Raw genomic sequence first — 24963 nt, forward strand, 5'->3', positions numbered from 1 at the left:
ACAGCTAGTTATTTCCCTCTTCCTTTATAGGTACATCATAAGTTGCCTTAGCAATCTATAAAATAAAATAACTTTCTAGTTTTCATAGTTCATGATTTAAATTTTATTATATTTATTTGGTGTGTGTGTGTGTGTGTGTGTGTGTGTAAGCATGTTATGCATATGGAGGTTAGAGGACTTCTGAGAGTGTGTTCTCTCCTACCATATATGTCCCAGGAATTGAACTCAGGTTGTCAAGCTTGGCATCAAACACCTTTTCCATGTCACTGGCTCTAGAACCTTATAAAATATCCATTGACTGGGGAGAAATTTAGATTCTAAGATTGGTGATTCCAAATACCTGCCCACCACATGCAAGGCCTTGGGATCAACTCTCAGCCCTACACATAACAATAAAGACAATAATGGCTAATAATGATAAGTGTATAGCTCCAAGGCAGAACGCTTACTTAGCATGTGCAAGTTCCAGTGTTCAGCCCCCAACACCACCAACCGAAGAGTCTCTTCTCCTATATGAGATGGCATTGCTAGAGAAACATTGGTCTCACAGGAAAGGAATAAAAGAATAAAATACCTGTTTGCATCACAATTTAATAAAGCAGGGGTGTTGTACCCAGGGGTGATTTCAATTACATCTTTGGCCAAGGGGTGCACCCCAGACTGCTTAATCATTAACCCTTCATCAGCCATCTCCACCGCTCTGGTGAAACCTTCAGCCTGACTTAGTAATGGAAGACATGAGATACCTCTCTCTCTTTCCATCTCTCCATCTCCCTCCCTCCCTCCCTTTTTCCTCCTCCCTCTCCTTCCTTCCCCCTCTTTCTTAGACAGAGTTTCTCTTTCTGTATATCCCTAGCTGTCCTGCAACTTGCTCTGTAGACCAAGCTGGCTTCCTTCAAACTCAGAGATCTGCCTGCCTCTGCCCACCAAGTGCCGGCTGACATGTGATCTCTTACTAAATTTATTCTCAGAGAAATGGGAGAAGCGCAAGAGGTGATGCTGATGGTAAGGAGAATGGCCCAGTGTTTATGGTACCATCCTGAACTTTGGACAGTCCAGGCATAGTCTTGTCTTACTCAGCTGATGACAGATGTACCTGGAAATATAGACTCCAGCTCTGTCCACGGAGAGGGGGTTACCCAAAGTGTGATCTGTCTCTTATCATCTGCACATGGAGAGGAGGTAATCCAAAGTGTGATCTGTCTCCTATCAGAGCCTGTAAGGTAGGCAAGGCTTACCACTGTTGCTGGGCTTCCTGCCCTCCCCAGACCTACTCCTCTATAGCTCTGTGGGTTATTCCTGGGACCCTTTCTAACAAGCTGGCCCACAGACTCCTTTCAGGGCTCACACTGCTCTGTATGATACTTTCCACGAGAAAAGTAAGTACCCTGACAACATCAGACCAAGTGAAATATTGGATTTTTTTTTTTTTTCAGATGAAGTCTCTAGAGTTAGCCTATTTAAGCGAGTTACTCCGTTGGTTTGTTTATATGTGCATTGGTGTTTTGCCTCCATGTATGTCTGTGTGAGAGTATCAGGCCCCCTGGAACTGGAGCTACAGACAGCTGTGAGTCACCACATGGGTTCACCATATTGAACTCAGGAGCTCTGGAAGAACAGTCAGTGCTCTTAGCCACTAAGCCATCTCTCCAGCCCTATGTTTTATTTTTTTAGTTCAATTGTTTAACACACTTCTGGTGAAAACAAGTATAATATATGAGTGAAATGAGGTGACTATTTATCCGAGCATCCTTTCTTCTCAGGAATTTTTCTTTGTCGAGGTGAGAACTGCCTAGCAGTGTCTAGGAAACCCCTTGCATTCAGACAGGAGAGCTGCCCTGTTACTCTGGCTTTCTCTCAGGATGGGGAGCTGGTCACATCTCTCAGAGATCTTCAGGAGAGCAGCTGCAACTTGGTCATTACCATATCTGTGCCATGCCCCACTTCAGAGCATCCAGTCCTTTCCTCTCATTTACCTTTGGCCTACAAAGAGGAACTCAGGGTGTGCTCTAGCAGGTACCCAGGAAAAGATTCTGGTCTGCTATTTGGGTAACTCCCTGAGGCACAGCTCCTGGTAAGGCTCTGGTACGCTTAGGCAAAGCTGAGTTCACCTGTGAGGCACTGACAGGAGACCTGAAGCAGGCAGAGAGGACCAGCCCTGGGAGGGGAGGGGCTGGCAAACTTCCCCCAGGGAGGAGGAGCCACAAAGAAAAGGGTTGCCAGTGAAAATGACTCAAAGAGAGCCAGGAATGAGAGGGAGGGGGGCCTGGCTGCAGAGGCTGCAGAGGCTGCAGAGCCCATGGTCTTGGGTTTAGAAGCTTCCTGGGTTCTGGCCTGAAGAATCTCTAATATACCATACATTAGAAAAGCCAGTGACTCATGTCCTGAGATTAATTATAAATGAATATAGAATTGATAGAAGAAGTACCATTTTTAGTTAAACAGCAACAACACTCCCCCAAACATCCAAATAATTACTTAATCTTCTCTTCTTCAGAAAAAAAAATCTTAGAATTTTAACCTGTCCTTTCAAACAGTTTATGCACTTTCTGTAGAGCGAAGTGCCCCCCCCCCCCGCATCTGCATTTGGGTAATGTATATCACTCTGCTCTATTCTTTAAAATAGGGTTGCTAAGCAAGTGAATGTTATTTACTAAATGTTACTAATCACTAATAAAGCAACAGCTCATATTTGAAAGGCATTTTGCAACACTGGAATGTTTTTATACCCCCTCTGTTATTTCTCATGGATATTATATTCTTCATCTGGGCATCACAGTTGAGGAATTACCTTATGAAACTGCGTAAATGGTCAGAGGAAAGAGGAGTTCAGAGTAATCCTTTACATCCAAGCCCTACGCTCTCTCCTTCTATATATTTTAGTAGAAGACAGAATTTTGGTCCTTTGAGAGGGGAACAAAATACTCACAGGAGCAAATACAGAGACAAAGTGTGGAGCAGAGACTGAAGGAAAGGCCATCAAAGTCACTAAACCCAGATACTCTTGTGGATGCCAAGAAGTGCTTGCTGACAGGAGCCTGATATAGCTGTCTCTTGAGAGGATCTGCCAGAGCCTGACAAATACAGAGCTGGATGCTTGCAGCCAACCATTGGACTGAGCACAGGGTTCCCAATGGAGTCCCCAATGGAAGAGATAGAGAAAGTATTGAAGGAGCTGAAGGGGTCTGTAACCCCATAGGAAGAACAATAATATCAATCAACCAGACCCCCCCCCCCCCAGAGCTCCCAGGGACTAAACCACCAACCAAGGAGGGACAAAGTTCCCTTCACCCCAACCTCAAAAACACCCATATGCAGCTGCATATGTAGCAGAGGACGGCCTTGTTGGGCATCAATGGGAGAAGAGGCCCTTGGTCCTGTGAAGGCTCGATGCCCAGTGTAGGGGAATTCAAGGATGGGTGAATGAGGGAACACCCTCATAGAAGCAGGGGAAGGGGGTAAGATAGGGGTTTTTTGAGGGGAGAACTGGGAAAGAGGGTAACATTAGAAATGTAAATAAGGAAAATATTTAAAAAAGGATTATTTGTATACAGTCTGTTCTAATAGAACTTTCTAGAAATCTAGTTTGGCATTTATGGAAATGGACAAAATTATTTCATTTTACTTAAACATTCTTTCAAATAAAATAATAGTACCTAACACTTAAAAAAGAAAAGAAAACAGAATTTCTTTATAAGAGCCAATGGTTTTCCTAACCATGAGCACAATTCCCCTCATGGACACTTCCTGGCAATCCCAGAATGAAGAATATTCAAAGCCACAAAATTGAGTTTGTTCGAAATGTCATTCTTCAGTCTTTACTGACACTGCTTACAATGGGGATATCTTACTAAGATCTTATTGGCAAAAAGGAATTGTTTATTTGCGCAAGTGTAAGAATCATAGCCTACACTATAAAAGGCATTCTAAAGACTGTATGCCTACACTTCCTGGGCTAAGGTCACATTTGAAAGCATTTCTGCCTCAAATATGTGGGAACGACTTCAGAGATCCAAAGATCTATCTCTAGAGAGAATTTACAAACCTTTTCATGAAAGGAAAAAAAAAAATTCAGTCTCCAATTTTTGATTTAAAAAAAAAAAATAAACAAGCACACAAACAACCACTTAGCGTGAAGAAAGGAAGAAATATAGCATCAAGTTCCAACATGGTCCCACATCACAGCTGCTAGGCAAAGCCTGGGAAGAGACAGCCCAACAGCTGTTAAGCCATAGAAAGCATGCTCAAATTGCTATGTTTTGAATGAAAATTCATTTCAATGATTTAGAAGGGCCAGGATTGAACTTGGGCATTCTTTATCCAGAATCTGACACTGCCACATTTCATGGAGGTTGGGAGCACACAGTGTCACTGGCAAGGAAGATACTCTATGCAAAGAATGAGGGGCAAAGAAAGCTCCCTTCACCCCAACCTCAAAAACACCCTCCAGGAGCTGCAGGATTGCCTGCAACATCTGAAAGGGAAGATGCAGAGTCAATAGTTGTTTGGGTCTAAACACTCTGTCAGTTACAATTTACTTCCGTTCTCCCTCTTTAATTTAGGGAAAATTTCTCCTCATTTGTCAGGGGAAACAAACCATGACGACAGAATACGTGGGCCAACTTCAGCATGTGATGTCTCAGCTTCTCTAGCCTTTCCTTAGCTTTCAAAGGACCCAGCTGCAGTGGGAGTCTGTATTATAGACAGGTTTGCTGAGACTGGGTCCTTGAGGAGAATTGAGTGGTAAAAAACCTGAGGACTACATTACCCAGGAAGCCACACTCTAGCTATTAATTATGTGTGTTACCCAGGCACATACTTCTACAGTGCAGGAAGTAACTGACAGCATATGGAGGCTTAAACAACATATTTGTCTTAGTGGTTCATGAAATAACAGTGCATCTTATATTAATGATGTCTTAGACTTTTATAGAGGCAAATCATAAAATGAAATATTTGTGGAATCCTGTTATGACCCAAGCTCTAGGTTGGACTACTTGTTGTAGATACATGAGGATGCCCAGTACCTATTAAGAGTCAGGCACAGCACATACCTGTAACCTCAGAGCTGTGGAGGCAGAGACAGGAAGGTCTGGGTGCTTGCTGGCAGGCCAGACTAGCTGTAGTGGCAAGCTCCAAGTTCAGTGAGAGATCCTGTCTTAACAGAGAAGGTGGTAGGAAGATGCCGGAAGCTGACCTCTATACCCCACCCAACTCTGCTCTCATACAGGGAAGCACACACTTATTCAGGCAAGAGCACCTACAAACACATGTGCATATATACACACATCATTGCATATCAACAATACTTTCAGTGAAACAAGTCCGTTTAAAAAAAAAAAAAAAAAGCTTTACTTATTTTGTATATGTGAATACACTGTCACTGTCTTCAGACACTCCAGAAGAGGGCATGGACCCCATTACAGATGGTTGTGAGTCACCATGTGGTTGCTGGTAATTGAAGTCAGGACCTCTGGAAAAGCAGTCAGTGTTCTTAAATGTTGAGCCATCTCTCCAGCCCCAACAAGTCATTTTTTGACCAAAAAAAAAAAAAAAAAAGTTTTCATATCAACATTTCCATTCAGTCTTTTTAGTTATGTGTTTTTTTTTTTTTGTCAAAGTCTCTCTCTCTCTCTCTCTCTCTCTCTCTCTCTCTCTCTCTCTGCCTTCCTCCCTCTCTCCCTCCCTCTTTCCTTCCCTTCTTTCCCTCTTCCCTCCCCCTCCCTCCTCCCAAGTCTCTGTTGTCTTTTGACAGGATCTCACTATCAGCCCAGACTGGCCTCAGATTTGTGATCCCCCTGCCTCAGTCTCTCAAATGCTGGGATTAGAGGTGAAGCCATGATGCTCAGCAGAACTCCTGACTTTGATAATGCAGCTGATTTTGACAAGGCACACATTTTGTCCATGGATGATGCTGACATAGGCATAACTTAATTGGATACCAACAGCATATATGAGTTATCATGCATGCCAATAATTTGGGAGGTTTAGTGATGGTTATGACCTATCTTCTAACTACCAAAGAGCCACCTAATTGTGCTATTTGAGTCTCTCAGCATCCTTGCAAACAAAGACCATTGGCACCCGCAGCCGTCCAGGTGATGTGTAACCCCTCTAGCTTTTATAATGCTCTGTTTAGAAGAACGGACACTATATGACATTAGACTTAACTATGAAGAACAGAATAATTTATCCAATGCCTTTCAGGTAATACATGGCTTTAAAATATATGCAGACTTGGGACATACAATCAACATAGGTGATTCCTAAAATATTTCTCTGCCTTTCAAATCTACTATGCTGTTTTGCCATGTCCCGGTTCTCCTACAGTGAAGTCTACCTCCTCTTTTTTTTTTTTTTTTTTTTTTTTTTTTTTTTTTTTTTTTTTTTTTTTTTTTTTTTTTTGGTTTTTTGAGACAGGGTTTCTCTGTGTAGCCCTGGCTGTCCTGGAACTCACTTTGTAGACCAGGCTGGCCTCGAACTCAGAAATCCACCTGCCTCTGCCTCCCAAGTGCTGGGATTAAAGGCGTGAGCCACCACTGCCCGGCGTACCTCCTCTTTTTTTAGATGTAGCGTGTGTGTGTGTGTGTGTGTGTGTGTGTGTGTGTGTGTATGGGGGGAAAATATTTATCTTTCATAGTCTCCTTTCTCAGCAAAGTAGACTTACTCATTTCTTTATAACATGGCCTCTTCAATCTGTAAAGCCCCTCTCTAACAAATAAGCTTATCATAAAAAAAGAAAAGAAAAGAATTAGCAGCCCTATAGTCCCAGAGAACACACAGAAAAAGAACAGAAGAGGGTCCCCATAAAGCTTGGCAACTTTCCAGCAGGTTAAACTAGCTTTATGAGTTTCTGGGATTAGAATTCGGCAGAAGAAACAAGCCAATTAAAACGCTTGGCCCCAGACCGTGTGTAGATAAAGTGCTTTGCACGTGCTGCAGCAATCTAACCTGAGTCTGAAATTCTGGGGGCTGACTGCCTAGTGATGTGCATCTCAATCGATTTCACTTGATTCATTTTATTTTCTCAGGTGCTGCTTGGTCTAGGAAAGACCCATCTTCCACCTATCTCCCCACCAGCCTAGACACACACAATGGGCTCCATCCACAAGGTTTCCAATTTAAAGGCTTTGCTTTGACTCAGAGTGGCCTGTGTCTGTTGTGCCAAGTGGGTCGTCTGGAGCATCCGAGCATGGGGCTGGTCTTTATATTCCACTCAGTAGCAATGCCCATCCCAAGTACCAACATAATGGTTCTTTATTATGCCACAACCCAAAAGCACACGAGAAAGTCATTGTCCAGCATATCTTATGGTGCCACAAAACCAGGAAGCCAAACTTACACCACTCACTATCTGAGAATCCCACATAACTATGCATAACATTCCAAGTCAGAGGCTATGCAGTCCCCAAGGCCTATTGGGTTCCATGTGACAAAAATTCAGAAGATACAATCTAACATTTCTTTCCCATGAGAAATCAACACTAGGTCACACACAGTAACACCTTATATTGTATCATGCAACAAAGAACAAAAATATTTTTCATGTGCATTTTAAATTAGTGATACTTCAGTCCCATGACAATTAGGATGGGGTCTAGGGAGTGATGGACACCTAAGACGTGAGCGACCTGAGGCTTGGTGGCTTATCTAGATGAGGGAGAGAGAGAATGACTCAGTCCCGGTGTTCTCCGACAAAGACTCCGAAGCTCAGTAAGTGATAAGCCTGGCAAGTTCCAAGTAAAGAATAAATGCAGCATGGACTTACTTAACAGTTGGCAATAGAGGGCCTGTAAACTTCTCTTCATGGTATCATCTGGTCCTGCTTGTCCTCCAGTTTATTCATGATTCTGTCTAGGAAAATGGGAGAAGACATTGTTACATCAGGGGACATAAATTCCTAATTAGAAGATTTCCATTTGAACCTGAGTACATACATAGCTGTATTTGAAATAGAAAAGTCTCAAAACCAGTTAATTTATAATGCTATATGTTATACAATTACCACTGACCCTTTGACCAAATTCCCAAACCATGTAACACCCCCTACCCCAACCTGAAGACAACCCTTCTGGACAGAGAGAAACATCTTGGCTTCAAGGGCTTTTCATAGATCTTGTGACTCTAGTCCAGTGGTTCTTATTACCACTGACCCTTTGACCAAATTCCCAAACCATGTAACACCCCCTACCCCAACCTGAAGACAACCCTTCTGGACAGAGAGAAACATCTTGGCTTCAAGGGCTTTTCATAGATCTTGTGACTCTAGTCCAGTGGTTCTCAACCTGTGGGTTGAGACCCCTTTAGGGGTTGTTGAATCCCTTTACTGTGGTTGCCTAAGACCATTGGAAAACACAGATTCACGATAGTAGCTAAACTACAGTTATGAAGTAGCAACAAAAATAATTTTATGGCTGGGGGTCACCATAACATGAGGAACTGTATTAAAGGGTCACAGCATTAGGAAGGTTGAGAACCATGGATCCAGTCATTGGAGAAGAACAGGATTTTTGTCTTTTGTAAGCTTATTCCTATGGAGGGATTCACTAAACCAAAACAAGAACAGAGAGCTTTCTCACACGTGAAAATGTAGGTAGGATGCAAAACAAATTTATTAGCTGGGCACACACGTGTAATTCTGGCACCCAGAAGACAGGAGGGAGGAGGGAGAGGTCAAGGCTAAGCTACATATGAGGACCTTGTTTCAAACAAAGATAATAAAATGAATAGAAAACATTCAAAAGTAAGAAAAGACAGAAATAATTTTTTTTTTATTATAAAAGATACTATTATGAACTATTTGAAAAAATACTGGAATAATCAACAGATAAGAATAATCAAGATGGCTTAAACTATGTTACCCCACCAGCATGAGACAATCGCTCAGACTCTGGAGTGCATCGCTCCGGGATTTGTGTGTGCACTTCCCAAATCTGTCTTGTTTCACGTACTGTGCCCTCAGACTTTTCTCCCTAGCAGCAGAAGCATGCTGCTGTGTCAACAGGACTTTACTACCTCCTATTCAAGTGGCAAATATTTACTCAAGAGAAGTTCCCAGACGTGAAAAATGCAAGGAATACAGTGTAAAGCTTCGGAGAAGTTATAAATGTTCTCTTCGGGACCAGTATCACAGGAGAACCATCCAGCCTACTTCCTACCCAAGAGTGGAAACTTAGAATTTCTGTTCATGCTTCCAGATAAATAAATATCCTATCCATTGCTTTACTTTGTACTTAATGTAAAAAGTTAGAATTGATATCCTTTGGTCATTCTCCACCACCATGGCAGGTTTTCATTTTCTTCTAACACTCCACGTAGAAGAAGGACTTGCCTTAATATCTGTTTAAGATTGAGAGATAACTGGTATATCATAAATTTCTGCCTTTAACATGCACAACTAGCTGGTGAACGCTTATCAGAGAAGCTCCCTTTGGCAGTAGGTGGTGACCTATACAGAGACTCACAGTTGATCAGTGTGCAGAGAATAAAAGACCATGGGGTGCTCAATCCTGAATGGGCAAGCTATATCACACCCTCTCCCTGCAGGGGCCATTGTGGAACAGGGGGTGGAACCATAAGAAACAGAGATAATGGAAGACTGACACAAACCAGTGCTTTCGAGATGTAACAGGGCTACCGCACACAGTGGCAGAGACTGCATGCACAAGACCTGTACAAGATCAAGCCAACTCAAAGAGGAGCTATGGGAAAGGGCTCACAAAGTCCACCGCAGCAATTGAAGACTGCTGGGGCAAGGAGAGTCAGTGTCCTTCAGGGATCCAACCTGACAGGTTGTCCATGCCCAAGTGGCTGGGCTTACACATATGCAGATATTGGCAGTACTAAGTGGTCTGTGTGGGTTTAAAGAGGTGTATATTATCTGGAGTGGGGAAAGTGGTGGTAGGGACAGGGAGGGACTCCAGCAGAGGGGGTCGGGGTGGGTTTGACCAACTCACATTATATTCATGTATGAAAGTCTCAAGAAGTACATTTTTAAAAAGCTGCTTGACTATCACTACCTGTTCTAGAACATTCCATCATTGTATAAAGCCACTACTCATTGTTAGCCATTTGTGGGCTTCTCTGATGACCAATCCTCTGCTGGCTGTCCCTCTATATTTGCCTTTTCGGGATGGTTTGTATGAACAGGTTTGTATAAACACAAGGTGTGACATCTGCACATTAGCATAGTGCCGGTTAGCTTTCCTCCTGTGTGGGCATCCTGTATTCAGAAACAGATTTAACAAGAATGCTGCCTGCTCTCACCCATCTCCCACGGCTAGAAAGACCTTCGCTGGTCTCTTGTTACAAAAATATTCCTCTGTATTTTTTTTTTTTTTTTGCGGTATTTTATATTGCATTCATTATTTCCTAAATGCTTTTCTATTCTTAGACAAGTTTCTGACTTTGTGATATCTTCAATTTCTGTTTTCTTATTCTACCACTGGAGTGGAGTGTGTGTTAAGCTGTTAGTACAGTTACTTTTCTATTATTCTTTTTGAAATCTGCCTTATTGGAGTTTATAGTAAAGAAATTAGTGATTATATTAAAGGGAAATATGGGGATTATAGTTGGAGATCTCCTCTATTTGCTTAGAAAAGACTTGGTATCTTCAAAATCCCAGTGTGTTAAGAAGAAAGAAAAATATGTTAAAGTGCATTGCTGTGATATCAGAATGTGTCCAAAAGGGGAAGAAGTTCTCTTTTCAGGAACGTGACACCTCAATGATGTCTTCCGTTAAAGCAAATAAAGATCCCACACCCCAAAGAGTAAGAGACAGAGCCAGAAGAAGAGACAGATAATAATTAAATTGCCTTTAGTTAAAACCAAATAAAGAGACTTAAGCATCTGAATATTAGCGCTAGGAAAAATGGGTTACAGAGGAGGGCCAGAAATGGCGGAGGCTGCTGTAATACACGGGACACAGTAAAAAAATATGCTGGAGGTGAGGCTGGGAGACAAGGGTGGAGTGAGAGGTGGGCCTCAGGGGGCCCCATGAGTGCTAGTTTTCCTGCACTTCCTCTTTTCCCCTGCTATCTTTACTCACAGGCACATCTGCATGCAGTGCACCCCTGAAGAGCATCCTTGAAGCCTTAGGGTCAATCTTGCATAAAAGAGCCAACTGCTACTCACGTTTCACAGGGGCAGCACGAGACAAAAGCGCATATTCTGAGCCAAGGGTGACTTCCAGAGGCCACCCCTGCTGGCAGCCATAAGCAACCGGTAGTGGGCAACTGTGGTGTACTTAGGACTTGGTAAACACTCAATAAACATCTAGTAAATAGGGAATAAATGAATATATGGATGATCAAGTAATAAGAGAATGGAAAATCACTATGGTTAATTTTGATCAAGGGGGACATTAGCCCCTTAGTCATTTCTAGAAATGCTTAGGGGTTTTTGAAGAAGCAAGCGATGTCCTCCAATACAAGGGATAAAGCTATTAGTGAGCTATTAAAGAAACAATTGGGCCAGCAAATCTCAGAGACTTGGGACCATCTGAGTTATATGGGGCTATCCCAACTACAGACACCATCTGGCATACATTTTATTCAAAATTCATCCTTAAGTCCTTTGATGGAGTTTCACAATGGCTTTTCTTCTTTTACATCCTACTGTCTTATCAAGAAATTCTGTAGGCTTTTATACCTCTCTTTTGCCACTGTGATGTATTTCCTGTTGCCATTTCATTCTCTAATTACTTTGCCATGGAAATGGCTGCATCTTGCACATTCATTTTGTGATGTATCTGAAGTCACTCATTGTTTTAATGGTGGCTTCTAAGCTGAGTCTCCTGGGTCAGTTGTGTTACTTTGACTAGATGGAAAGTCACAGTTAGATTGTATCAAAAGCTTTATTAGATCACATTTTTATTATTTACTTATTTGTGTGTGTGTGTGGGGGGGGGGGGGCAGGGCCTGCTTGTGGCATAGCCATACGTGTGGAGGTCAGAGACAACTTGCTGAAGTTAATTTTCTTCTGACACCATGTGGATTCAGGAGATTGGAATTCAGGTCATCTGGCCTGATGGCAAATACCTTTACCCTCTGGGCCACCACTTCCTAAAGCTACTTTTTAACCATGTATTAAGAAATATTAATTTGCCGGGTGGTGGCGGCGCACGCCTTTAATCCCAGGACTTGGGAGGCAGAGGCAGGTAGATTTCTGAGTTCGAGGCCAGCCTGGTCTACAGAGTGAGTTCCAGGACAGCCAGGGCTATACAGAGAAACCCTGTCTCAAACAACCAACCAACCAACCAACCAAACAAACAAACAAACATTAATTCTATCAGTATGGCTCCTTGGGGAATAATTTAAAAGCTGTAAGGGTAATGATTAGTTTCTGCATCGGACTCCTAAGAAATTAAATGGTTTTAACAGCCAAAAAGCACAGTCAAAGAAAAATAATCTACTTTGACTATTACAGTTCTGGGACAGTCACTATAGACCTGTGGTTCTCAACCTTCCTAATAGCTGAGACCCTTTAATAAAGTTTTTCATGTTGTAGTGACTCCCAACCATAAAATTGTCTACTTTATAAATATGATTTTGCTACTGTTATGACTCAGAATATGAATTAATAATATCTATGTTTTCTGGTGGTCATGGATGACCCCTGTGAAAGGGCCATTCTTCCCACCCCAGGGGTGAGAACCACTGCTGTAACCAAAGTCAGATCTTCAGCCTCAGACTGTAGGTTCAATCTTAGAGTCAGTGAGCTCTAGAACCATTCACCCCCTGGCTCAGGCAGTAAGTAGACCTTTGACAGCTATAGAAGAGATCGGGCTGTAGAGAGTGGGCCAGCAGGGAGAGGTGCTGGACAGCGTCTAGTGGTTTTGACAATCTCAGAAGAGGTGGAGGCACAGAGCATCCTTCAGAGAAGCAGCTGTAACAATGACAACAGACTTGGCAGTAGCTAGAGCAACAAGAGACAGCTTGCAACAATGACCAGGGCAGGAAGACAAGGCAAAGTGGACGAAAGGAGGTGGGGTGGAGGCAAAGGACTAAGGTCAAAGGGTAGGAAGCCACAATGGCCCCAGGAAGAGAAGCTGCAGACCCTGTTAGCTGAAAGTTCCAGAAAGCTGTCAATCTTCAGTCACCAATAGTTTTGGGCACTGAAGTTTGAGACCTATGACCACTGGCTGCTGTCGAGACCTGGGAAAGCCTAACTCTTTAGGTTTGTAAGCTGCTGAAAGCCATTGTCTTTGCTTGGGTTATCCTGATACCTAAACCCAGACACTGCAACGATAGTCAGTGTCAGACTGTGGAATCCTGATTTTCTAGATGTGTACACTCCCACCCCCACAACCAGCCCTCCAGAGCTGTAACACACACTGGGAGAAGAGTCTCAGCATCTACAAGAGTGGGAACACTAGAGGTCCCACTTGCTGCTGCTGTTCACATCAGACACTGAGTCGTTAAAAGCTGCCAAAGGCTAGCACTGAGGAGCGTTTCTTTGCCAGCTCACAGTTCCCACCCAGTACAGCGAAAGGACAGCAGCTTAGACAATGAGATCGAAAATCTTTATCTAAAACAATTAAAAAAAAACCACTCAAATAAAATCAGAGATGACTAAGATCCATGATCAAGTTGGTTTTATCCCAAGGACGCAATGATGGTTTAACATATGCAAGTTTACAAACATAACCCAACAAGCAAAAAATGAAGGTTAACAATCATACAACCATCTCAAGACATGCAAAAAGGCGTCTGATAAAATTAAAAATTGCTTCATGATAAGGAGGCATGAATAGATTAATTCTAGAGGAATTGTTCCTAACATACTAAAGACTCAAGACCTATGACAAATCTACGGCAGTATCATCATGAATGAGGGGAAAGCCAAAGCAGTTGCTATAAGATCAGGAGGAAGGGAAACGGTCACTTTTGTTGCTTTTATGACATACAAGGCTACAAAGCTCAGACACAATGAGGGCAGCAAAGACTGAAGATACACAAGTGAGAAGGAAGGAAGTCAAATGTCCCTGTCTGCATATATGACTATTTATAAGTTAAGCCTCTCTCAAAAGAGCATTAATAATTTAGCAAAATAGCAGGATATAAAAAAAAAACAACATACAAAAACCAGTAGCTTTTCTGTGTACTAAAAATATATATAAGTTGAGAAAGAAATCAGGAAAACCATCTTGTTTAGGATAACTATCAAAAAAGCAGACCAAACAAGGACCTGAAAGACCTTTAAGATGAAAATTACAAAATCCTCGTGAAAGAAATGAAAGACACACCAACAAAATTAGAAATCTCTGCTAGTCACAGACTTGAAAAAATTAACACTATTAAATGTCCATGTTGCCCAAAGTGATTGACAGGTTCCACACAGTCCTCACAGAAACATCGACTGTTTTTCACAGTACAGTAGGAGAGAATCTTACAGTTCATCTAGAAATGTAGACGATCTGAATGGCCAGAGCAGTTTTGAGCAAAACCAAATAAAAGAGGAGACACTATGATCCTTAACTTTAGTATCTACTACAGAGCCATAGTAAATAAAACAACATGGTGCTGGAACAAGCAAGAGACACATAGACCAATGGAAAAGATTAGACAACCCAGGACTAAGTCCACATTTCTACAGCCAAGTAGTTCTCAACAAACACACTGCACATATACATCAGAGAAAGGGTAACTGAACAGCGCAGCAGCAACCTGAATGTAAAACCCCAAACCCCGAAAGCACTAAAACAAAGAGGAAGGTTGCAAGATGCCATTTGGGGACAATGGCTTTTCTATGTAAGGTCCCACCAGCACAGACAATGAAAGCACATGGAATGGAGTGACATCCCATTATACAGCTCAAAGCTCAACAGAGCGATGGAGACATCCTGTGGAACAGGAGAAAGCACATGGCAACTGGTCACCTGACAGAGTGATCCAATTATAAATGGGCAAATGGTAGGAACAGACTCTTCTCAAAGAAGAAATACTAATGGCCAAGAAGTATATGAAGAGTGTTCAGTATCACTGGCCATCAGGAAAATCCAAAACAAAGTACAGTCAGAAACTGTCTCAGCCCAGTTAGAATCAATACTATATTTTAAAAGGCAAGTAACAAATGCTGGTGGGGATGTGGAAAACAGGAACTAACACATTTCTGGTAGGAATGTAAATGAATAGTGTTATAGAAAACAATATGGCGGTTTCTCAAAAAACCAAAAAATGGACCTACTATGTGATCCAGCTAGTGTGTGTGTATACACACACATATGTACATATAGGTGTAATGTAATATATGTATATATTATACATGTATGTGTAAACTAGCTGGATACTTATATATGTACACATGTATAACTATATGTATAAGTATATGGAAATATGAAATCAGCATTCCAAAGGCATATTTGAGCTCTCATATTTACACAATACCTAAGATGCAAAATCATCCCAGGTACAAATATCCTTCATTTTCTTTCCAGGAACAATGGAATATTATTCAATCATAAAACGGTGTCATTTGCCACCAAATGGCTAGAACTAGAGAAGACCATGTTGAAGGAAATGAATTAGACCCATGAGAATACCTGGGTCATCTCCTCTCACAGCTGAGATCTAAGAGAGGTCATCTGATCATACAGCAATGATTATAAAAGATTACGGTGAGTGCAGAGGTCAGAGGAGAGAAGATGGACTGGACCAGAGCTCACCACAACAAAATCAGAACTGACTGCAGAATTTAAGAAAGTTGCAATTGGTTGTTTTCCCATCAGATAAGCAATAGTAATCTCTCTACATAGGAACAGTGCTAGCCACACAGATCAGAAACGAAGCAAAGCATTCTATACCCACCCCAGAGCGTCCATCTGCTCCGTGGGCTTTCGGAATTGCAGAGAATTTTAGTCAACAAGCACACAGTGTAGATGGTCAGGACAACATCCAACTTTGTTTCTGCTCCTGTACCACACACGTGTCCTTTCCAAGGCCTGTGCTATGTCATGTGTTTTGCTGACTTTCCTGTTTGAAAGGCTCCTAAGAGCAGAGCTGACATGCCTTCTAGTGTTCCCAAGCACCAGGAGGCTGGGATGTGACCAGCAACTAAAGTACATAAAGCACACACGCTCTGCTCGGGCTCACTCTATAGTGCTGTTGGCTTGGAGTTTAATGTTAATGGATCAATGGTCTGTATGAAATGAGATGCCTTTAGACAGCAATGAACAGAAAACAAAGGTTATGTAATAATCAGATGACAAGAAATGAGAGAGGTTATTGGGACTCTCTTACTGTATTTCCCTTAAGAAAAATGATTTTGTAGTCACTAATTCAGTGTTCATGGTCATTTTCTAGGATATAATTACCATGAATAATGACAACTGACTGTATTTCAGTTGAGCTTCAAACAGTTTTCCAAAATAAGGAATTGTAAGGTCTGGGCCAGTAGGGGAGTTTGAGCTATGCAAGAGCTCAGTAGGAGAAAGCAGATCTGGTAAAGCTGGTAATAGACATACTCAAGAGCACGTCAGGGAAGGTAACGGAGAGCTGGCATGTAGATAAACCTTCCTTTGTACCTTGTTCCTTAGGAGTAGCACCAAAAGGAACCAATAACTTGGACCTGAGGAGCTAGAAAAGGGCATATCTCTCTGTCTGGAGGTGAGAACATGGACACCAGGTATCTAGATCACCCATCTATGGGTCCTTTAAACTAGTTCTCGGCTTTTTCCAATGCAGGGGTTTCTTCTTTGTACAAAGAGTTTAAACATGATACCAGATACACTTGGTTCAGAGATTTAGACACACATGCAAAGTCACTGTTCCAGGACCCGATCTCTGTGCTCTGGCAAAGGTTTAATGTGAGTTGTCAACTGTCACCAAACAGTGAAATGAAAAGTGTGACTGACCAGGTCAGATCTCACCAACCACCTTTCCATTCTGCTTCTGAGTCAGAAACAGTCCGAGGCTTTGACACCATTCCCCTCAAATGCCTTTTGTTAAATCCAGTGTCCTATTTAAACTGGATGTATATGTTATTCTCGGGAGTGTACACTGGTTGTTAATCTTATTCAATATCTGCATCTGTGTCCTTTTTAGAAAGACTCCAGAGCAGCAGATAACTAGTGCCATTATTTCTGCCTGTACAAACAGAAGTATTTGTTTTCTTCATAAACACAAACATCCTCTGTCACTAGTTTCTAATAAAAAGATCATTAGACAGTGTGATGCTTTGAATGTATGATGTCCCCTCACAGGCTTGGAGTTTGAATGCTTAGTCACCAGTTGGGGGCACTATCTATTCTCAAAGGCCATTGCCACAGCTTTTGGGAGGCATGGTCTAGCTGGCAGAAGTCACTCACCAGTGGTGGGTCTCTGAAGGTCACAGCCTGGCCCTTAACTTCAGCCACTCGAGAGTGAACAGCTTCTGCCTCATATCCCCACTGCTGTGGACAGAGCCCCTCTGCCTTTCCTTCCTGTCTGCAACCAGCTGACTCCTTAAGCCAGTAGTTCTCAAGTAGTGAGTTGTGACCCCCCCCCCCAGACTATCAAAAAACATGGATATTTACATTACGATTCACAATAGTAGCAAAACTACAGCAATGAAGTAGCAACAAAAATAATTTTATGGTTGGGGGGTCACCACAACATGAGGGACTATTATTAAAAGGCCACAGCATTAGGAAGGCTGAGAACCACTACTCTAAGCCAAAGTAATTCCTCCTGAGTTGTTTTTGCCAGGTATGTTGGTCACAATAGGCAAAAGTAATTCATACAGAAATCTCTTTAATAACAAATATTACCCCCAAAGCAGCTAAAGAGATGACGAAGAGATTACTATTGTTGTGGACATTGCTTATCAACCATGGTAAAAGCTAAGGCCATTGTCACGCACAGCAATTCACACAGAGCACCAGGGACAAGAGTGTCTTGGAGACATGCAGGGAGGGACACCTGCCACTTAATTGGCATTGTTGGGTGACCTTGAGAGAGTTACTTCTCTGGGCCTCAATTTTCTCATCTATAAATGGGGCTGGCACTTAATCCAGTGCATTAGGCATCTCAAACAGAGCGGGACACTAACTGTGCCTCATAGAGTTGGTCTTTCCCTTCCTTCTGAAGCCACAAGATGACCAGAAAGCAAGGCTGCTTTTGGTTATGTGAGGACAGAGGGAACCAGAGAAACAGAACAGGATATTCTGCAAGCTACCCCAGAGCCCACATGCCTTGGATCACAAGCAGCGAAATTACTCCAAGAAGGCAGCAATGAAGGTTTCTCAGACAGCCTAAGTCATGGGTGAATGTGTCCACAGGGCTGGGTGTGGGTTATAATGGTATTTTTAGTCAAATTCTTAATAGCTAGCTGTTTCACATATTAAACACAGGAAATTCTTTATATATAAACAGGCATTGTTTTTTCTTAAAATATGTAGTTCTCCTGTGTTCAGTATTTTGTACTTTTATGTAGGAAACATTTCATATTCCTCCAAGCCCATGGCCAGTCACAAGAACACAACCACATCGGCTGCCACTCTGTCACTTACAGGCACTTACAGGTGAACAGGGAGTGAAGAATAGATCCAACCAAGGCTTAACAGCAATACAGAACTTTCTTCTTAGATCTAACATTTCAAAACCTCCAAATTCTAAGGGGAAGCTGAAGTTTAGACATTTTGATGAAGTCTACCTTCTGAACAATGACAGCAATTAAATTCATGCATGCCCAGTCTACCAGCAGAATGAAGGCCGACCCTGTGATTTCTGGCAAACTGAGGAGCACTGTCTGAGGTCAGGCAACGTAAGCGCATTTTCTACAGTCACCCTGGGCCAGCTGCCCACTCTTAGGGGAAGAGACCTTCAACAGAGCCCCTTCCTTCCCTCATGCCCTGCACAGTTTAGTTTCACTGTTTAAAGAGGCTGTCAGACACACCAAGAAGCTGCCTCTCTAAGGCATTCATCTCCTGCTAAGGAAAAGCCTATAAAAGGGAATCAAGTAATCTAAGCTCTGTTAGAGACGTGGACTTATGTGCCCTGGGCTCAGCACAGGCAGAATCAGCAAGGGGAGAAAGGATACCTGAGTGGGCAGGGCCTGGGCTCTGTAGTGTTTGTGTACAAGGCTGAGGGCCTGAATGTGAATCCTTGGCGCCCACTTATGATAGAGGACAGCTGTGCTGTGTGTCTTCAAGCCAGTGCTGGGTGGCAGAGTCACATGTGAGAAAGATAACCGACGATGACCTCTGACCTCCACACTCACTCATGCATATGTACTTACATGTACACACATTGACATACGATCATATGTACGCACATATACATACACACACAGTATCAAGGTGTCAAGTTTTCTAGACTCATATGGATGGGTCCCCTCTTCTGGCATTCAAGGCCTATTAGGAGCGCTGTCTCCTTTGAGGAGGCAGGACGGAGCTTGTGTGCGGCCAAGGATGGAAATCATACTTCCTCTTTATGGTTTTGGTACTGAAGACAGAATATTGAGGCCAGCGAAATAAGTAATATTGCAAAGCTGCCAACTACCAACAGAGCATGCACTGTCATTTAGACTGCGGCGTTTATGAAAGATTACTTCTTAGCCATAGTAAACTTGGTCATTTTTCTTTTTTCTTTTATGGTGGCTGAAAAATATCTCCAGAAATTGAATTTTGGGACCTACAAACGTGTATGTAGCAGGCATTTGTCCCAGAAAGTAATAGTGATCTTTTCACAGCCAAAAAGGTGGCAAGGCTGTAAGAGATAGGCTAAACATTCCGAGGAGCATTTACATATGGAAAGAACACTGAAACCCATTGGTCATGCATTAATGAGGCAGGGGATTGTAGTATATGAAATTGTCCACAACATCACAGTCCTTGGTCAACTTTATTTTTGAGCAGTAATGTCAAGCCCTTCTGTTCTCTTCCCTTAGCTTTTCCAATATCACTTGAATACTAAGAGTCATTTTTAATTCTCCAGATATTATAGTTGTAATTTGTGATTCTGGTTTAATATTTCAGAATACATAATTTAGATAAACTCATCCCATAGCAAATGTAGTTCCTGAGATGCACAGCTGAAATCAAAATTATAGTAAAAAACAAAATAACATTGTGGGAAGCAGTGGTGTAGGCCAATGTAGACTAAACTTCCTTCACCTACAGAGCGTAGAGTTAGCCTGGGTTAGACCAGCACAGAGTTACATCTAACCTTATCACAAAGTTTCAGAGTCAAAATATCTCAGTAGTTCTGACAAGTCTCGTTTTTATGCCTTGTTCCAAAAAGCACTGTAAAGCAGTGACTTTGATCCCAACTCTGAAGATCTCAAATAGCTTGGGATGATAACTTTGATGATTCTTCCTTGCTCTGGTGACTGGGTTAGAAACAAATCTTTCGGGGGGTGGGGGGTTATTTGGATTAATGGTTTCCCAAGCTAGCTGACCATCAAGTCTCATGGTCCAAAGGTAGCTGTCAGTCAGTCACTCTCTCTGTCTCTACCTGTATCTGTCTGTCTCTATCTGTCTGTCTGCATGTGTGTGTGTATGTGCATGTTTGTGTATGTTGGAGAGACCTTGGGTTGTCATTTCTCAGGATCAGTCAATCTTGGTTTTGGAGACAGGTTACCTCACTGGATTGGAGCTTGCCAAGAGTAGGCCAGGCTGGCCAGCCAGTTGGTCCCAGGACCCCTCTGCCACCCTAGTGCTAGGATTACAAGCACACTCCATTATGTCCAGCTACTTCATGTGGGTTCTGGGGGACTGAATGCAGGTCCTCATTACTTGAACAGCCTGCACTTTATTGAGTTACCTCCCCAGCCCCAGAATCTATTTTAAAAATAGATTCCTCGACCCTCAGGAACTCTAAAGTCTGGGTTCTGGGGTTGGGCAATTGGAAGGGACTCTCAGGATTAAGATCCAGGCTTAAGACTGAGAACTGAACCTAGGACAGTGGAAATGAGGCTCCCCCAAATAAAGGGACCTCCCCAGGGACCACTGTGATAGAAGAATGGGATTCCTGCCTCAGCTTTACAGAGTACTCAGGCTCGCTAGGCCTGAGCCACTTTTCCTCTCTCCTGCAAGTGGCAGTTTTATGAGAGGAGGCGGGACGATAAATGAAAGAACATTTGCAAGTCACATTCACCACAGAGAGGGAGTGACTCACTGTTTCTTAAATATTTAGATCTGCTGTCTCTCTCACAGGCCCAGTCTGAAGCAGCGCATGCTTGGTGTGGAGGCGCTTTCTCACCCTCCTCTGACTCGATTAACCCCTCTTCTCTGAGTGTTCCTGCGCCATGCTTCACCAGGTGCTTGGAATGAGGATGACCAAAAGGGAGAGAGCATAAGCTAAGAGAAAGAAGGGTGTGTGGGGAGCTGCAAAGACTAGAACCAGGCAAGGAACGGAAGCCACTAGAATCACTTGCTGTGATGGTGGGGTGTAAGTTTTTCCCACAGCCTGTACTGTGGGGGATCTTAGCTGAGGCTAGCTGGGGGTAACAACAGGGGCTACCCTCAGAGTGCAGGGTGAACCATAGCCAACTGCAAGGAGAGAGGCAGGTGGAAGGTGTCGGTGTGTGTGGAAGCCAGCAGGATGTCTGGTCTCATAAACCCCAAACCCTGTGATGTACCACACTGGAGCAGGGACCCCAGGCTGTACACAAGACCAAGTAAGATGGCACCTTGGCTCCCAGAGAACTGACAGTTTATGAGGAGGAGAGGATATCTTATCAAAAGTCACTTGATACCTGGACATGGTAGCTCAAAGCCCGTGGCCACAGTACTCGAGAGGTAGAGACGGGGGTGGTGGTGGTGGTGGTGGTGGGGGGTTTCTAAGTTCAAGGCTGGCCTGGGCTAGTTAGTAAGTTCCAGGTCCATCTACCTGAGTGACAAAGTCAGACCCTGTCTCAACAGGAAAACAAAACAGAACCAGAAAGGTGGGGAGTGTAGCTTAGTGAGAGAGTGCTTGCTCCACATACCCGGGGCCCTGTATTTAAATAAACACCCCCCCCCCAGCTATCTGTGCCTCTGCTGTGTTAGACAATGAATATTGCTGGTTATCACTGGTAATTACAACAAATTAGACAGCATGTCACCCTTCTGGAGGCTTGGGATTCTTCTCTGTGACACAGGCATAGCACATGCAGAAGAGCTGTCCTGAGGTCTGCAGCAGTTAGAGACAAGCATGTCTGGCCCTTAGGAGGAATGGAAGACTGACTTCAGTAAGAGGACAGGATGAGTCTTAGAGGTGGGGGAGCATAAGCTAAGGCCTTGGGCGTTCAAACAGATTTCTTATATGGAAGGATGTAAAAGCCCAGAGGTAGGACAATGATGACGACAACCCCAAAGATGACAATGACAGGTGTGTGAAGCTAAGTTATGCAAGTTCTACCACTGGCAGCTAAAACAAATCCCACCACAGTACAATTTAGGACACAGTTCATCTTCCTCTCCAGCTTCTGAGACAGAACTGCTCTTATCTGCTTGGGGAAGAGTGGGATGCAGGCTCAAGAGGTAAAGGCAAATACAGAAGTAGCCAGTAGTCTAAAGACGGCTGCTGGGCCTCAGTGTTCAGTCTTCCCAAACCAATGTAACAAAAGAAATACTTGCAAACCAGGAGACAGCTGGAGAGCCACTCACTATCCAATAGATTCCAAGGGCCTAACTCAGCTACAGGACTCAGAACTGTCCCCATCCATGAAGGAATAGCATATCTGCCACTAGGTGGTGCCAAACCCTAGTTTATACCTGGATTGATATGGATACCTCTGCTGGTTCCTTAGAACCCTAGAATGCTAAATAGGTAGACCAGTTCTCCCTCCTTAAGCTATTACCATTGCAATAATGTAACAATATGGCTTATACTGGTGATACAGAAGTATAGTCCTTACACCACTGGCACCAGGAAATTTACTAGAAATACATATTATCAGGTTCTACCTAGAACCAGAATCAGAAAACTCAGAGTAGGTTCCCAGCAATCAGCTTCAAGCCCTTCAAGATGCAAATAAATAGAAGCCCCTCTTTACTCACAAATTTCTCTGCCTTAGTATTATGGTATGGCAGAGCTTTATTATATAATTGTGACCTTGAACAAGTCATTTACATCTCCACTTTGGAACAGATAGACCAATTTTCAATGCCCATTTCAGCTGCACCCTACTGTGATCCAGAAGTTCCCCAATGGGGTAGTGCAGGCATTCAAGGATCTTGTTGGAAGCATGTAGCATAGTGTGTCTGCTTTCCAGCGGCCAATTTAGAAGTGTCACCTGTTTCCACCGTTCAACTTCCTGGGCTAGTGATGTTACTGCTCTCTGAGAAATTCCAAGCATAAGGTAGGCCTTAACAACACAGGGCTTGTGGCAGGTAAGCCAACATGAGGCCATCAGGCTTGATTGCAAATGTCACTGAACCATCTCCCAGCATCGAACTAACATTCTAAACATAGGCTGCTGGAATTGATCCAAACAGTTAAATCTGAGAACAACTACTTTCAAAGAAACCTCCCATCCAGAACCTAAAAGATTAACAGGGGCAGCCAAACATGGAAAGAGAAATCAAACATGTTACCCATCTCTTCCAAGGAAAGTCGGTGTCTAACACAGGATCTATAAGCTGGACAAAACAAACAACGGCCACAACTAATTACACCCAAGTCAGACTGGGCATGTGCCAGGAAGTTAGAAAACAAGTCATCTACTTGCCACAGCTGTCTGTCCTTAATCCACAGATACACACTGACATCTAGACACAGGCTTTTAAATCAAAGTATACATGGTAGACAAAGTTTTTGTCTCTCCCTCCAACTGGTGGATAGCTAGTGCTGGGAATACTGGAACACGGTAGATGTTTGGTGCCTGTTTGAATACATGCATGGGTGACTTACTGTAAGACTGATGCAGGGGGCCAACCAATAGAAATTTCAGAGACCATAAAACTATTACAGAAGTTGTACTGACCAAGACAGTAGCTACCAGCTACAGGCGGCTACTGACTACTTAAACCAGGAGCTAGTTTAACCGGGGATACAAGCTCTAAATTTTAAGTAATTCCACTTTAAACACACGCTGACTGTTCCCACTAAAGGCTATGGCCATGCAGCTACCCAGAGAGAAATGAGTTTGAAATTTAAAAAGATACTTTCTTTTATTTGGGGATCAGGTAGTGTTGAACCCGTGGACAGTATAGCTGGTGGAAGGAAGATCCAGGTGACTGATGTGCATTTGGCCAGGGACAATAACCATTTTATTAGCCAAGGAATCCAGGCAACAAAGAGCTCAGAGCGTTCCTGGGTTGCGCATGCGCTTCCACTGCCTGGAGCTTCCTTGGGCTGCGCATGCGCTTCCTTTGCCTATGCACAGGCTCAGGCTGTGCGGATCATCCAATCATTTTCATTCATTCAAGCTTTTTCTGATCTGTTTCTCTATTTCTTTCTGAGGGGCACTATCTCAAAAAACAAAACAAAACAAACAAACGGATCCTATTAGGTAATGCCTTGAGGGTCCTTGCTTGCTATGAAAGACAGGAAGTCTTAAAGAAGAGAAGGCTATAATGCAAAATGAGACGGTGAAATGAGAGCCATTTTTCTTCAATCTAAAGAAAAAAGAAGTACATTTTTTGTTTCTCCTCAAACAAGAGAAGATTGCTTGTCATGAAGGCTTACTGTTATGCACTGCTTGGACATCTACAGGCCTAAGCAGAGCCCCTTTCCTGTCTCTGCACCATGGATAAGACCCAATGACCAAGCTGCTTGCTTACTAACAGGAGCACTCCTTAATTACCAGTGGGAGTATTTCCTCATGCATCATGGGAACCAGGGGCATCCTATCCTCTTAGCATACAAACACTGCCCCTGGTAGCATCTGCTGTTCATCTGCTTAATTCCCATGACGTCCTGCATCATGTGCTGACCTTCTTCCCCAGGTTATGAGCCAACGGGACTAAGCAGCTGTGAGTTTTGTCATCTACCTAGAATCAGTGTTGTGGCTTTGGCCACCTCCGCACACTTGTAACCTTCCCTCCATTAGGGTAAAATG

General features: G+C 43.0%; 1 protein-coding gene across 2 annotated transcripts in view; it reads right to left on the reverse strand.

The window, feature by feature from the left end:
* Positions 1-24963, reverse strand: part of Tmem108 (transmembrane protein 108) — a 286744-nt gene that overhangs the window by 119084 nt on the left and 142697 nt on the right. Inside the window, exon 3 of one of the 2 annotated variants that reach the window (XM_034484206.2) lies at positions 7769-7850. In XM_034484206.2, the coding sequence (XP_034340097.1) occupies positions 7769-7808 (40 nt within the window). In that variant the 5' untranslated portion in view covers positions 7809-7850. Of the gene's footprint in view, positions 1-7768; positions 7855-24963 lie in introns of both variants that reach the window. The other variant, XM_034484205.2, reaches the window with a different exon arrangement.

The sequence above is a fragment of the Arvicanthis niloticus genome, chromosome 21 (genome assembly GCF_011762505.2).
Source record: "Arvicanthis niloticus isolate mArvNil1 chromosome 21, mArvNil1.pat.X, whole genome shotgun sequence".
Lineage (NCBI taxonomy): Eukaryota > Metazoa > Chordata > Mammalia > Rodentia > Muridae > Arvicanthis > Arvicanthis niloticus.